Source organism: Cynocephalus volans, chromosome 11 (assembly GCF_027409185.1).
Source record: "Cynocephalus volans isolate mCynVol1 chromosome 11, mCynVol1.pri, whole genome shotgun sequence".
Taxonomy (NCBI): domain Eukaryota; kingdom Metazoa; phylum Chordata; class Mammalia; order Dermoptera; family Cynocephalidae; genus Cynocephalus; species Cynocephalus volans.
In genome coordinates, this window is record NC_084470.1 from 55670286 (window position 1) to 55686076 (window position 15791).

Genomic DNA, 15791 nt, shown 5'->3' on the forward strand with positions numbered 1-15791 from the left:
TGGAGGCAGATGGGGCACTTTATTCTCACCCCAGGTAGGTGAGATCTCAGTAAGGGACAGTGCACCAATTGGTGGACTTAGTGGGAGGCTGGACGCAGCATTAACTCCCCTAGTCCATGGGCTCCTGAGACGCCGCTGGGCCTAGTGGTAATTTGGATTTGGATTTGGGACTTGCAAGTCAATTTGGGTTTGGGACTTGCAAGTCAATAGGAATTGTGTTTAATTTGGATTTGGGTTTGGGACTTGCAAATCAACATGAATTGTGTTTCCGTGTTTCTTGTTCATCTTTATCATTGTGATTGTTGTGTCTGTGGATATCTTAGAGTAATTTTGGATGTGGCCACCTTTCTGTCTTTTGTGTGTTGCCAGTTATGTGTTTTTATGTGTCATTAACTGTGGTCTTATATAACAAATGGGACAAAATTCCTCCAAACAGGTCTATGGGACAACCCCCTTACATACAGGTTTGGATTGATATAATCTCTGACAAGCCATCATAACTAAAAAGGTGCCATTAAAAAAAAATGTCCCAAGGTGAATGGAAATAGAACACCATCTGTGCTTTTTAACTAAGCCTTCTCTTCCAGCTTCTCCGAAGAAGAGCGCCTCCCCCACGGTGTCTCCCGTACTCTCTGATGCCTCTGAAGACCCAAGGTGGCTTTAAAAATTGAAAATAAGCTAAGAGTATTTCCTATAATAATTTCTTTTCCCTCTACTGGAGAAGATTTAAAAATTTGGGGAAGGTTGATGATAAGTTAAACAGCAGTAGTTCATAACAGCAATGATTTAATCTCTGAATATACTGTAACCAAAGAAAATATTTGAAAAACTATTGTAGGACTGCTAGATTAGTCCCAGAATGTCAACCTCATTTTCGATTTATTGGCTTTTGTTACTTTATGTCATGCTGACCTTATTGTTAAACACAGGTTTGTTTGCATTCTTTCCACTCATGGAGAAATGGGGAAAACATTACTTTTAAGTTGGTTGAAAGCATTAACTGACAAAACACCTCAGAAAAATGTAAATTAGGCAGCTAAGAAAGCATACTCTGTTCATTACTTTAAAAAATATACAGCCTTATTAACTCCACAGTATAACAGTAGTCAGAGTCAACATTTAGGCAGATATAAATAAAATATTTAAATGGTAGTGTTAATAGTTTTCAGGGCATATACATAGCCTTTTCCTAAAGAATTGCTCTGGCAACTTTGTTAAAAACCAATTGACCAGAACTACGGGTATATTTCTGGACTTTCTTTGCCTGTTTCCCATACTCGGAGTGGTACTGCCTCTCCCTGCCGTTCCTCCAAACCCTCCTCTTGCTCCAACAGGCTCCCTTGCCTCCTGGAACTCCTCAAGGCCAGGCTCCCTTCATGGTTTACAACTGGAAAAATCAAAATCCTTCTTTCTCAGAAAAACCTCAGGGCATCATCCCCCTCCTGGAGACTGTTTTCTTTACCCACCAGCCTACATGGGATGAGTGTCAGCAGCTTCTGCAGACTCTCTTCACATCAGAAGAACGCAAGTGGATCTGGAGGGAGGCCCTGAAAATTGTTACCAGTCATGATGGCTGACCCTCTGATGACCCTTTTAGCCTTGAATGCGTGTTCCCCTCTAACAGACATGGGTGGGACCCAAACATGGACCAAGGTAAGGGGGCTCTCCTGTATCGCCAGACTCTCCTTAGGGGACTCCACACAGCAGCCCAGAAGCCCACTAACCTATCAAAAGTAAGTGAAACTGTTCAGGGACCAAACGAAACCCTGCTGCTTTCCTGGAGCGCCTTATGTAGGCTTACAGGACCTAAACTCCTGTGGACCCTGAGACCCCAGAAAACCGGCAGGCAATAAATATTGCCTTTGTTACCCAGTCAGTCCCAGACATTAGGAGAAAGCTTCAAAGACAGGAAGGATTTAAAGGAAAATTGTTATCTGAGCTGGTTGAAATTGCCCAGAGGGTCTTTAACGACAGATATAGTCCAGAAGAGAAACAAACCAAAAAGCTAGATCTTAAAGATGCCTTCTTCAGCCTCCCGCTGGCCGAAGTAAGCCAACCTCTCTTTGCCTTTGAATGGACTGACCCTGGGGGAGGATACTTTGGACAATTACCTTGAACTCACCTCCCCCAAGGATTTAAAAATTCCCAACCTTATTTGATGAAGCCCTTTACCCTGTTTGTTGCCAAGATGTGAGGCATTGCCAGGGGCGTGCTCACCCAAGCCCTGAGACCATGAAAGAGGCCTATCACCTACCTCTCCAAGAGGCTGAACAGTGTAGCCGCAGCATGGCCAACCTGTCTCCGAGCCATAACGGCAACTGCTTTACTGGTAAAAGAGGCCAACAAGACATATGTTTAGTGGCCCCCCACTCTGTACAGACTCTCTTCACCTGAACATTGGCTCACCAACTCCCACTTCATCCAGTATCAGGCTTTACTTCTAGATCAGCCCCTAAAAACCATGGTTCTAAATCCGGCTACCCTCCTCCTGGATGAAAACCCAACCGAGACTGTCCATGACAGCCTCAAACCAATCGAGACTCTCCAAGGCCTCTGGCCGGACCTGACTTTGTGCCCTGGACAGAGCCTAATGAAATGCTGTTCACTGATGGAAGCAGTTTCATCTCCAATGGAATCAGGTATGCCAGGACAGCCACGGCAACTTTAGATTGGGTCATTTGGGCTCAAGCCTTAAACCAAAGAACATCTGCTCAAAAGGCTGAACTCATAGCCCTAACACAGGCTTTAGAGCATGGAAAAGATAAAACTGTTAACATATATACTGACAACAGATATGCTTTTGCCACTGCCCATGTTCACAGGGCCTTATACAAACAAAAAAGACTATTAACATCAGAAAATAAATAAATAAATAATAAAACAAAAATACTAGCCCTCCTTAAGGCCACGTGGTACCCAAAAAAGAGTGGCCATCATACATTGTCCGGGGCACCAGAAAGATAACTCGTTTGAGACCCAAGGCAACACTGCTACAGATTTGACTGCCAAAGAGGCCACATTAAAACCAATGGGGCCATTTGACTCTTTAATAGTTGTTCCGGCACCTCAATTGCTGCCGACTCCCCATTATACTAAAGAAGAAGTAAAGCATGCTAAGATCTTAAAAGCCTCCAACAATGCCATGAATTAGAAAATTCTACCAGACCACAGATTTATTTGCCACAGGCTCTAGGCAGATTGCTGATTAAATAAATACATCAAGGAACACACCTTGGATCCACAAAATTGACTGAACTTTTAAAAATATTATTACATCCAAGATCTTGATAAAATAACAAAAGACATTGTTACCAGATATGAAATTTGTTCACAAGTAAATCCAGGGCCAAAATCAAGGTTGCCCATTGGAACCAGAACACAAGGAAACAACCCTGGCAAACACTGAGAAACTGTCTTCACCGAGGTAAAACCTTGACAATATGGGGCTCACTACCTTTTGGTGTTCATAGACACTTTTTCTGGATGGGTGGAAGCCTTTCCTACCAAAACTGAAACTGCTCAGATAACACTAAAAAATTGTTACAAGAAATTGTCCCCAGATTCGGCCTACCTGTAACGTTGGGGTCTGACAATGGCCCGGCTTTCACAACCCCAATTTCCCAATTATTAGCTAAAACATTAAAAATAAATTTGAATTTACATTATATTTATAGGCCACAAAGTTCAGGACGGGTAGAACGAATGAACAGGACTTTAAAAGAAACACCAAATTAAAACTAGAGACTGGAGAGAACTGGGTGAGCCTCCTTCCCTTTGCTCTCGTAAGGTCTAAATGCACCCCCTACATACATACTCTGGGGTGTTGTCCCACCTCAGAGATGATAAACTGGCTGAAATCACTAACCATAACCTTCTTCAGTCTATGCCAGATTCACCCCTTGGTCAGAGAGGCCTACCCACCAACAAAAGCAATTTGTCAATTCTGCAAAAAGGCCTCCTAAAATTTGAGAGGGGTTACATTAAATCTATCGATCAATTTGGGAAGAATTAACATCTTAACAATATTGTTTTCTAGTCCATGAACATGAAATGTCTCTGCATTTATTTAAATTGTCTTTAATTTCTAATAGCAGTATTTTGTAGTTTTCAACAGACAAATCTTGTATGCTTTTGTTAAATTTGTTCCTAAACATTTTATTCTCTTCAATGCTATTGTAAATGAAATTGTTAAGTTCATTTTCAGACTGTTCATTGCTAGTATACAGAAGTACAATTGCTTTTTTCATTTTAATCTCAGTTCCTCAAACTTGCCAAACATGTTTAGTTCTAATAGCTTTTTGTATGGATTCCTCAGTATTTTCTACACACAGGACCATACCATCTATGGATAAAGACAGTTTTACTTGTTCCTTTCCAATCCAGACCTCCTTCTTTGTCATGAGCAGACTGGTTAGCATACAATGCTGGCCCCATACAATGCTGTATAAAATTGGCAAGAATGGGCATGCTTGCCTTATTCCTCAGTTTATGGGAAAAGCACCCAGTTTTTCACCATTAAGTATGATGTTAGCTGTGGGCTTTTTGTAGATGCACTTTATTAGATTAAGGAAGGTGCTTTCTATTCCTAGTTTATTAAAAGTTTTTCCAAATAAATAACAAGTTTGAAATGTAAAGTGCTTTGATAAAAAATTTATACCAAGTGGTCAATCTGACAATGCTGTAAAAAGTTAATTTTTTCCTCTTTGCTGTGGTCATTGTGTCCTACACAGAGGCTGGGCCTATCTGAATGCATGGCAGCAGCTGCACCCATATATAATCCACACAATCAGACTAATAAGGTGGATTATATATGGCTCTAGGGAAACCTGTTGTTTCTATACCAACCATTTGGGTATTATTAGAAACAGCCTTGCATTAGTCAGAAAACACATTAAAAAAAAAAAAAAGAAAAAAGTCATATAATAATAATAAAAATTGGTGTGAAAATCTTTTTCCTGGTCACCTTGGATAATGAACAATCAGTCAAACTCCTTGTTTTACATTCTAAGTACAACAAATTAAGTACTTGATGAATTAATGATTTGATTCCTCCCTAAAGAGGAGTTGGGAATGAAATAGAGCTCCCTACACCCTGATAACGTACCCTATCTGCTTCTGTAGAATTGCTTGCTTAACCTAAGTAACTCCATTTTGCCCCGTCTGACCTGCAGACTACCCCCCCCTTCTGCATGAAAAACTGCTGACCTTTTCATAGAAACAAAAAACAATTGCACAGAAACAAGAGCCATACACAGTGAATTATTACACGGGAACAGGAACCACACACAACGAAAATTTGTATGCTTCATTGCTCGAATGGCTCATTCTCGACCTTTGTCACCTAGCTCCCTAGCTTGCTTTGTGCACCTGGACAAACCCGTGTGCCAACAGGATGTAGTTTTTGCCTTTAAAAACCCTATAAGACCAAAGCCCGAGGCCGCTCTTCCTTGGTTGCTCCTTGGGAGACGGATGCTGGACAGCCGGAGTGAATAAACTGCCCTTTTCTGCACAAGTGGTGTGTAAGTGCATTTCTTGTGGGAGGGTGCCTCACAACACTACTGTATCCCCAAGCAAGGGCATCATACAAATTTCTGAATATATCCTTAACTTGTTTTCAGTAAGATCAAGTTGATGCTGCTGGGAAAACTCTCTTATATCCTTGTGTTTTGGGGCACTTATGATTATGCCCATGTACTTCCTTTTCTTCAGGTGATAGCTATTCAACGATCCTGTAAGCCACACTAACACTGGGCCAACTGGCCCCGGTCTGCCAGTGTGTGCAGTCTCCCTGAGGCACATGCATGAGAAGAGATGCTGTCTAGACCAGTTGCTGACATGTAATTGAGCTGGGAAAGTTGTCTTCCTTTAGGAGGGATTAACAATCCATTTGAACCAGCAGAAAATAGAGCCTTTTGAGAAGGGAACTAGCTCAGGACCCCATCACCTTTATTGAACTTTCCCTGGGGCTCACAGAAATGAAATCTGTGTGGCCAGTGCCACTGCCATGAGCAGTGCTTTCTCTTTCTTAATTTAAACACACATGTCCCATGCACTGAAACAATTAAGCCACATGAGGTCTTTATCAAATAAGGTACTCTCTCACTTTCCCCATACAAGATCATGAACAGGAATGAAGGGTTTAATACCAGGGTGTACAAACATTGGACAGCCACTTGCACAGCTTGGTATATTTAGCTAAGTCATGGAACAGAACACTACTGCTTTACCCACAGATATTCACCAAGAGGCACTTGCTGCAGCCTGAAACTGGCTTGTTCCGCTTTTCAGGAAAAGATGAATCTCGCCCAAGCAAAGGGAAGACCATTTCCGTGCAGGTTCCTGGAATTGGATGTGGCTTTAATTTCAAATCCACCCAGTTCCAGTCCGATCTTCACTAGGAGGTCCCTCCTGACCCAATCCCCCAGCACACTTCCTGCTCTGATTATCTGGTCCTATCTCTAAGGTTATCTGACTGCACCTTTCTAACCAGAGGCCAGGTCTCCCCTAAGCCAAACACCTCCCACAGCAGGCTCAATATATACATCAATGTACATATAGTATCATTCAACCAAGACAGATAGGCTGTAGTATGGATATTGTCCCCTCTCCTCTAGTCCGAGTTTCACAGAGCTCTGAACAAGGGGGAAGGGCCCCCTTTCCCACCCAGCCCTGGCCCTCCTGTTCTCCACATTCCTGAGGTCCAAGGGGAGCATGCAGGCTGCAGCCATGCCAGGGCCAGAGAAGGAGAGTGTGGGCTGGTCAAATCAAGCCCAGACATACTCACGGGGTCCGTCAGCATGGCCCGGCAGTGGGAAGCCAGGGCCAAGAAGGCCAGCAGGTTGAACATAATTCCATTTATGATGCTGTACACGTAGTCCCGGGATGGAATCAGCATGACAAAGAGAACCACAAACTCTGCATAGAGGACCAGAAACCAGGTGACGATGGCACAGGCGATGCCACAGCCGTCGCGGATAAACCACATTGTTCCCATAGGCCCAGGGTAGGGAGGTGGGATGCACTTCTCCGGCTGGAGGTATTCTGGTTTTCGTTCAATGTTTCGGAAGTGGTGGGTGGGGATAAGCATCATAAGCTATTCTGTCCATACTGGCATCTGAAAGAGAGAGCAAAGAATCCAGAAACTTGGTGTTGTCTTGTCCTCAAGGAGATTTGACAAAATCACCTTTCCAAAGTGAGCCATGAGTACCATGTGCAAACCCTCTGCAGAAAAGCTGTCTTAACACCTTATTCACTTAAAATGTGAGTTCTCTTCCCTAATCCTGAGATTTAACTTGTCCTTTTGAAATGGGACCAGCTTGCTCCGAACGTCACATGACAGGTAACGAAAAGGGAGCCTCTACATAGGGTAAATGACTTGCCCGAGTCAGCTAGAGCAGAAACAGCAAACCCAACATGCCCACTTAGAGGCGGGATGAGAGAGAGAAGAGAGAAGCATGGGATGCTCTGGGAAAACTCTTCGGCAGTAACACCACTGCCTCTACAACATGGATAAACCCAGAGACTGATGTTGAGGCTGTTTGGGGTTAACAGGAATGAGTAGGAAGAAAAATAATGATTACCTAGGACTAACGTAAAGCTGCAACCACTAAGACATTTTAACTACTGCTCTGCATTAACTAATAATAAAGGCAAAACAGTAACTAGGATGGGGAAAATTCTCGAAACAAGCTTGATTTTTTTAGCCTGATTGGCCAAAATGGTTTATTTTATAGGGATAAGAGACTCTCTGAGTTCTGCTCTCCTTGTAGGTGATGGGGCAAAGTGTAGAGAATGTTGGACAATGAGTTTAAAGATCTTTTCTCACCACCTGGCTGTGGGACTTCATGAGCCTTTGTTTCTCCACCTGTAAAATTACCTACATTCTGGCCTTGGCCACCTCCTCCCAATAACAGGGTTGTTGGTATGAGGGTCGAGGGAGTTGGTGGAGGAGCTTGTGATGAATGATGGAGATTGTAACACCCTGTACACCTCACAAACTGAGCACACGTATTCTCTCTAGGAAAGACATCCACTCCTTCCAAAAGAAACAAGTACTGAGCAAAGCACCTTTCTTCCTCATAGCTGCAACTCGAGTCTCTGAAGACAGCAATGCAGTAACTATGAATCAATGACTAAAGTCTACCTGTCCACAGCATGTGCTGCAGGACACTAAAAGCACTTCTACTTCTTTATCTTAACCTCTGGCCTGCTACGTCGCCATCCAGGTTTCTTAGTTAGAAACCGTGATGCTCAAGTTCACCAAAAGATGTAGGTGCCATGGAAAAGCCACCTCTAGCCACCCATATAACACAGGCAAGTGACACCTCGGTTGTTTGAGAACTCAAGTCACTACACTGTAGAGGAAATCATTAAAAGCAGTACTGGCTACATGTGCTTTCCTGAAGACTGTGGCTCTCAGGGTTACCCCTTTTTTCCAATTTTCCTTCTCCTCCACTGCTCTCACTCCCAACAGAGAAAGTTCATCTGGACTGAATACAGTACAATCATGAAAAGTAAGGATGTGCTATGTTAGAATGTGTCCTCTACAGGTGGTTTCTGGAATGCCGGCAAAGATTTTTTTTTTTAATCTGAGTGGTAGTTTCATGGTTGTTTCTATTTGCCATATTAGTCATTAAAATGCACATATAGTCTTTATGCAAAAAAAAAAAAAAAATGTGTCCTCTAAAAGTTCATATATTGGTTTTTTTTTTTTTTTTTTTGTCGTTTTTTCATGACCGGCACTCAGCCAGTGAGTGCACCGACGGTCAGTCCTATATAGGATCCGAACCCGCGGCGGGCGCGTCGCCGCGCTCCCAGCGCAGCACTCTACCAAGTGCGCCACGGGCTCGGCCCTAAAAGTTCATATATTGGAAACAATCCCCACTGCAACAGTGCTTTAAGGGTCAGAAATCCAACTATGGTATTAGAAAGGTGGGGTCTTTGGGAGGTGATTGGAGTCCTCACAAATGGATTAATCCACTCATGGATTAATGGGTTAATGGTTTAATGAGTTATCGGGGTGGGAGGTAGACTGGGTGCTTTGTAGGGAGAGCAAATGAGCATGTTAAAATGCTCTTGCTCAGCCCTCGCCATGTGATATTCTGTGTCGCCATGGGACTCTGTAGAGTCCCCAAGAAGGCCCTCGCAAGGTGCACCCCCGGACCCTGGACTTCCTAGCCTCTACAACTGTAAGATATAAATTCCATTCCTTTATAAATCACCCAGTTTCAGGCATTGTGTAATAAGCAACATAAAAGGACTAATACAGGATGTGTCCAGAAAGCTTGGTGGGCAGAGCAGTACCTACTACTCAAAAAAAACCAGAAAGACACAGTCAAAAGTTGCATGCACAGACAAATAATGAAGAATAAGGCCAGCCCCCAGCCCCCCCCCCCCCAAGTGGCAGAGAATTAATGGCTGAAAGGCAGTTAAGTGTGTACCACATGCTTGTCCAAAGGAACATCAACTCAACAGTACTCACAGAGTGATTATCACATGCTGGGTACACTGTGCTGGGAAACAAGAAGTCATGACATATACAGAATAACCATTTCACGTCACGTAGAGCAAAAGCAGTGGTTCCCAATGGTCCATCAACTAGAATTTCTAAAAAGCAACCTTGTGTTCTCTAAAGGACAGTGGCAGTTTAGTGCTGCCAGGGACAACTTAAAGGACTTAAAAGATGTAGGCCTACCTTCTGAAGCACCAACAGAAGGACAGTAGGAGGCTGCAGACCAGGAGTGTCTGGGACCTGACTTTACCTGGAAAATTCTAAAATCCTAAACTCTGTTCAATCCAAACCAAACAAAAAGTTGATATCTCACAATGATTCAAAAACTGATTGAAGCTCAGTTTTTCACAATCTCTAGATGCAGGCATTCTTTTGTCTTTTCCTGCTGCCATACAGATTTGTATGTATTACCACCTATGTTCCCACAATTATAATTTAAGCTCAAAACCAATAAAGTTTTATTGGACCACAGCCACACCATTTGGTTCTGTATTATCTCTGGCTGCTTTTGCACTACAATGGCACCATGACTCCTGCTTCCCTGCAGAACAGATAAACTCACACCGCCCCATCCCACCCATATGCGTGGTAGCATAACCTCCCACCTTCTGCAGCTGGAGGGCCATCTCCCCATAACCTACATACTCTCTCAAACTGTTCTTTGATGATCATAAATGGTATGGTTTTAATGAATGGATGATCACAGAAAACAAATTTTAGAGTAATTCTCCTGTTTAGATACATCCAATGATTAAATTATACCCAGTCTATTCAGAATAGTTGACTACATTCTGTCCTTTGACAGTTGCTCACTCTTGATTGCATATATGGCAATGACTTGACTAAACTAGACTTATGCTTCATGTGCATGATTTTCCTGAGGAATAAGCCCTTCTGCATAAATAAATTTCCTGGGTAACTGAGGCTAGTTCCTAAGCAGAAACACATTTTAACAACTTGGATGGTAAAACAGAAATTTCAAAACTTAAAAATAAACCCAAATTAAAAGAAAGAAAGAGAGAAAGAAAGAATAGATAATATAGCTGTTCCTGCGTTAAGTACAATATCCATTTCTTCTGGAATAATTTTCAGTCATTACTAGGAACATCAATTACTGCAGTGTGTTAGGTAATGATGTTCTCAGGAGCTACTGAAGTTCACTGGGTCCCTGCCTCACACCAACTGGCCTGTTCAGACTGTTATAACTGTAATTATGCATCTCCTTTGTATGTTCTTTGTCTTCCTCCTCCATTCCTGGCTATAGCCATTTCTCTGTCCACAGTCACCAATCCACCCAACATACCCTCTATTTACTACTGCTAATTAGCTGTGGGCTGGAAAAACAAATAAAACTAAGTCTTGTTAGATTCATTTGTAAACGAAGGGTACTCATTTTAGGTATTAGGCCTTTAGGGAATGCCTGTTATACTCTCCTACCATACAGTCCTTGAGGGCTGGAAGCCCTGCCTTATCATTAGCCCAGTGCCTGGCACATAGCAGCCACTTCACACACGTGTTCATTCAATGAATGCATCAGCTTTGTGATCCCAGGCCCACCTGTTGGAGGCCTTGTCTGCTTACTTTTGGGGATACAGCCATATTCTGGATGGTGGAGGGTATGCCAAATAAGACCGTTAAGTAGGTGGACTGACTCTTACTCAAGTAACCAGAGTGTTCCATCCTCAAACAATGTGGGACCAAAGAGTGTACAGAGGAGCTCTGTTTTCCCGTCACCCTCACAGGTGAGCAAGAGCCTCCAATTTGGGAAAGAATCCAGCCACAGGTGCACCTGGCAGCTCCAGACACTAAGTGTTAAACTAAAGGGCATGTTCCAACCTACACTTTTGATTTTCCAAATGTCCCAATTGAAACCAAGCAAGACATACTGCTATAAAAAGACTGCTTGCCCCCAGGTCTCCCAAAGTGACAAAAGTAGTTTTCCGATGAGGATTTGTTCCTAAAATTAGCCAATTGAAAATCAGAGAAATATGGGGAATAATCCACCATGAAATAAATTGTACACATTCTGTTCACCCTGCCCCTGAAGAACAGCAGCAGCAAATATAGACCCCCTTTCCTTTTCTATTTTGAACTCCAGTGCGTGGGGTTGAGCAGCAGCTCTTTGCCAGGGACCCTCCTCCCTACATGAGTTCTCGCTTCTAAGGAGCTGGGAAGAATTGGTTGCTGAAGCCTCTGGGGCAGGCCCAGGAGGAGGCTGCTGGGTCCCATTCCTAGTCAGCCAGCTCGTGCCCTCAGAGCAGCAGCCTCCTCCTTCCCCCCCTCCCTGCCTCCTTCATCCCATCCCCTTGCCTGCTTGCTCTCTAAAGTCTCCTGTCTTCATTCAAGTCAAAGAAACATTCACAGAGAGCCACTAAATGCAAGGAACTGTGTAGAGGGCTCACACAAGAGGGATGATGAGGACAATAATGTGTGTGTGTGTGCTGCCCTGTTCAGGCCCTGCTATTCCTCTCCCCCAGTTCCCAACCTGGTAAGATGAGACTTATCTGCTTTTTTTCTATGAAACTGCAAGTCCCATTTTGTTTAGCACCATAGTCTGTATCTGGCATGAGTATGTGCTCAAATCAGTAGTTCCTAGGTGAATGAATACATAAGTCATACAGACATACCCACGCTAATGCTAACACATAGGTGACTAATGAATAGCACAACAAAGGGGCAAATAGTACCAAAATAAAACAAAATACCAAAACAGAAAACAAAACCCAACAACAAAACAACCACCCAGAAGTGAGATAAATAGACTTTTTCATGGCAAAGATTTCTGAAGGTAGTGGGATCTGAGCTGCTTAGACAAATGCAAGGGGGACAGGTGGGCCTGGCAGGAAAGGGGTGGTACTGGTTGGAGGACTGAATGTCCAGGGCTGCATGCATGTCTGTGCACACATGCAGACTTTGGTGGGAAGGGGGTGGTGGTGGTGATTGGAAATGAAGCTTTAAAGATAGAAGGTTATATTTTAGAAAACCTTTGAGTTTCATAATGAGTTGGGATTTCACCCTGGAGGTACTGGTAAGCTACTAAAGTTTCTGAGGAAAGTTGTGAGGGGATCACATCCATGCTATAGCAATGCCACTTTCACAGTGACAGGCAAGACAGAGGAAAGGGCTGAGTCCAGAGCCTGATGGACGAGCCCAGGGAGGCCCACAAGCAACAGGCCTGAGTCCCATTTTGGTGATACTGGGTTTTCTGTTCCTCTAAGTGACTAACAGTTTTCCAAGTAAAGATAGAAATAATCATTTTGTAATTTTAATTATAGGAATCTACATTGTACTTTTTGGGTAAGGGTTGTATAGCATTAGAGAGTTAGCTCCTCCATATGTTAGTAATCCATGTCAAAGTAATTATTCTTCCCATCTGACAGAAGAGTGCACTGAGGCCCAGAAAGGCAAAGGAACTAAGCCTTGGGGGTAAGCAGGTCATACAAGAAACAATTCACAAACTCAGAGCAGTCCCGGAGCTCCGTAGAGCTAGCAATCCTGATGATAAGATGTAGTATCAGAAAGGGTCAGAATGATGACCTGAGCTCTGTGCGGGGGAAGTGTGTGGTAAGTCTAAGGAGATCAGCTAGTCTTCCTTCCTAGAGTTTCAGAAGTCAAAACTAAGACTGAAATTAGTGCTTATAGAAAAAATAAAAAAACTGCTCTGGTCCAGAAAATCGTCCCCAGATCCCTGTACAACACATGTGCTTGATTATACCTGACCACAAGTGTGCCCTTCCACTAACCCAGACAGACAGACACAAATACAGTCAGTGAAGGAGAGTCTGGGGCCCCATGAACCCTGGAACTGGGTCAGCCTTGAGGTATACCAGCTATGACTCAATTCCCATGGTGCCTATCCATGGCTGGGTAGCCCCCGGGGTTTGAAGATGGTGGTGCTAAGGCCAGACTCGTAGGCCCCTTCCCACTGTGGGCCATCAGTGAGTTGGCCAGATGAATTCCTGGCCTGGCTAAACATTGACCATTAGTGATGGGCAGAATACAGCTACAGTGCCTATAGTTAATCATTTGTTAAATGAGGAGCAAATCCCTATTAATCTATCAGTGAGCCTAAAAAAACTGATCCATAGCCCATGCTCTATGGACAGGGGTCAAAGGCATGACTCTCACATAAAACACAGAAGCTCTGTTTTGAATGTATCAGAGCCCCCAAACTCCACTGTTCTCAATCCAGTGAGTGTGCCAAGGATCCCTCATCCTCTCAGACTGCCAACAAGTCCTCCTTCATCTGCTTTCATGAGTCAAGATTCTACACTGACATTAGAGAGTAGTTCAGCCAGATCTAAAACCAAATCCTTAGAAGCACTTCATTCTCACATCCACATGTGCATTCATGAACAGCACACAAGCAGATCTTTGGACTGGAGAGCTTAAAGCAGCATTAACAAAAGGCAACGAACCCAGCCCTTAAGGCCCGTATGAAATATCCGTATACAGACTAGTTTAACAGACTCAAAATCAGGTGCAATTATTTTCTCTTGGCTTGGCAATAAGGATCATCCAAATACTTAAAAAACAAAACAAAGCAAAAATTGAAAGATTAAACTTTCTGAGTCCCTACAAGTAGGAACTATATAGTTGAAGTTCAATTTCATCACCTCCTTAGCAGATGTCATGAACATCAGCAAGGTAGTAGAAACTCTTAAACAGGAGGCTTTTTGGCTTAAGTCAAAATTTGTTCCAAGCGAATATGTAAAATTTTAATAAATCTAGTATTATGCTGAACTGTTGTTGGGAGGGATGGTCTGGTATCCTCTTGAACTTGCCCTAAATATTGAATTCCCACCTACTTTATGATAGTTAAATAACTCAGTTTACTCTTAAAAAATTACTTAAATTGTCCACTGAGAGTAACATCTTTTCTCATACTTCTATCATAACTCTCAACTGAAATTCACCCTAATGAGTATAACATTAACCTTCTATGATTTAAATCATACTGTCTTAAGAATATGGTATTGGCCTCTTTCAGGTCTTCTCACATTTCAAAGTGATAGACTTAAAATATAAAAGTATTCATATGCTAGTCCTACAACTTCAAAGATGAATAAATGGTCCATGCCCTAGAAGCTTTAGAAATAAATATGGTCAAGAAGAAAATGAATTTATCTGAGCTATAATTAAATTTGTGTAAGGATCTAAAAGGATTGTAAAAAAAAAAAATTTTTTTTTTTTTGTGGCTGGCCAGTGCAGGAATCCAAACCTTGGTGTTGTGAAGCTGGGCTCTAACCACCTCAGCTAACTGGCCAGCCAGGATTGTAAATATTATGCCCACTTTTAGGTGAGTCTCAGAACAACAAAGAATGAACTAAAAATCACTATGTTTGAAATTATTCATAAAAAAAATAAAATGAGTCACTAAACTTTTCAAAAGGTAAGGGTGTGGTACAAAGTCTAACAGAGGAAAGGTGCCTTATCTTCTGCATTACACCCTGCCAGCCCAGGAAGATGTCCAGACAGGCAGAGTGAGCTGGCCTGTTTTATAAGATATTTATGAACAAGTCTACATTACTCCGCCCTCTACAAGAGGGTCTATCTTCCTCTGCGTGCATATTGTCTGTAATACTCGACCTTCAACATAAAACTTTTAGGAAAAAAAGAAAAGTAAAATATTTTGTACCTCCAAACCAAACCTTATATGTATTAAAGTTCACTGAGGAAACCAGGAAGCGGTAAGCTAAATTTTCCTACTTGCCTCATAACCTGCCACCTTGTTACAAAACCCATTCATGCACAAACTCAAACTCCTACTAATGATCTTCATTTCAGAAAAAAGTTTGGGATTTGGACAGCTTATGGAGACTAATAGTTTCTCCACTTGCTATAACTATTTTGTTATAAATGGCTATTTTGCCACCTTTTGGCTTTACAGATCTATTTTAAAAGATGTACACCTACAAATAGTGTGACATAATACATGTCACAAATGTTGACGATCAATAGAAACTACCACTTGTTTAGTAACATGTTCTGCTTTTGTCTTTTATGGGTGTGGTTTATTATATGTTGCAACAATGAGAAAAATTGGGACAACTTTAAAACAAGACCACGCATAAGATTAACTGGTAAAAGAAAAATCACTATCTGAATCAGAGTTTTAGAGGTGGAAGGAACATTAAAGACTACCTAACAGATTTTATCAAATTCTCCTGTTTTACAGATGCAGAAATTGAGGTCCATTTGACATTTTACCTAACACTTACGTTTTAGACAAAATATGCAGTACTGTCTACAGGAATGAGATGGGCACCAACACTGACTG

The 15791-nt window shown here is 42.4% G+C and overlaps 1 protein-coding gene across 3 annotated transcripts in view; it reads right to left on the minus strand.

The window, feature by feature from the left end:
• ZDHHC3 (zinc finger DHHC-type palmitoyltransferase 3) overlaps window positions 1-15791 on the minus strand; it is a 60809-nt gene that overhangs the window by 37793 nt on the left and 7225 nt on the right. For all 3 annotated transcript variants that reach the window (XM_063114749.1, XM_063114750.1, XM_063114751.1), the window contains one exon: window positions 6785-7114. In XM_063114749.1, coding sequence (XP_062970819.1) covers window positions 6785-7090 — 306 coding nt within the window. In that variant the 5' untranslated portion in view covers window positions 7091-7114. The remainder of the gene's footprint in view (window positions 1-6784; window positions 7115-15791) is intronic.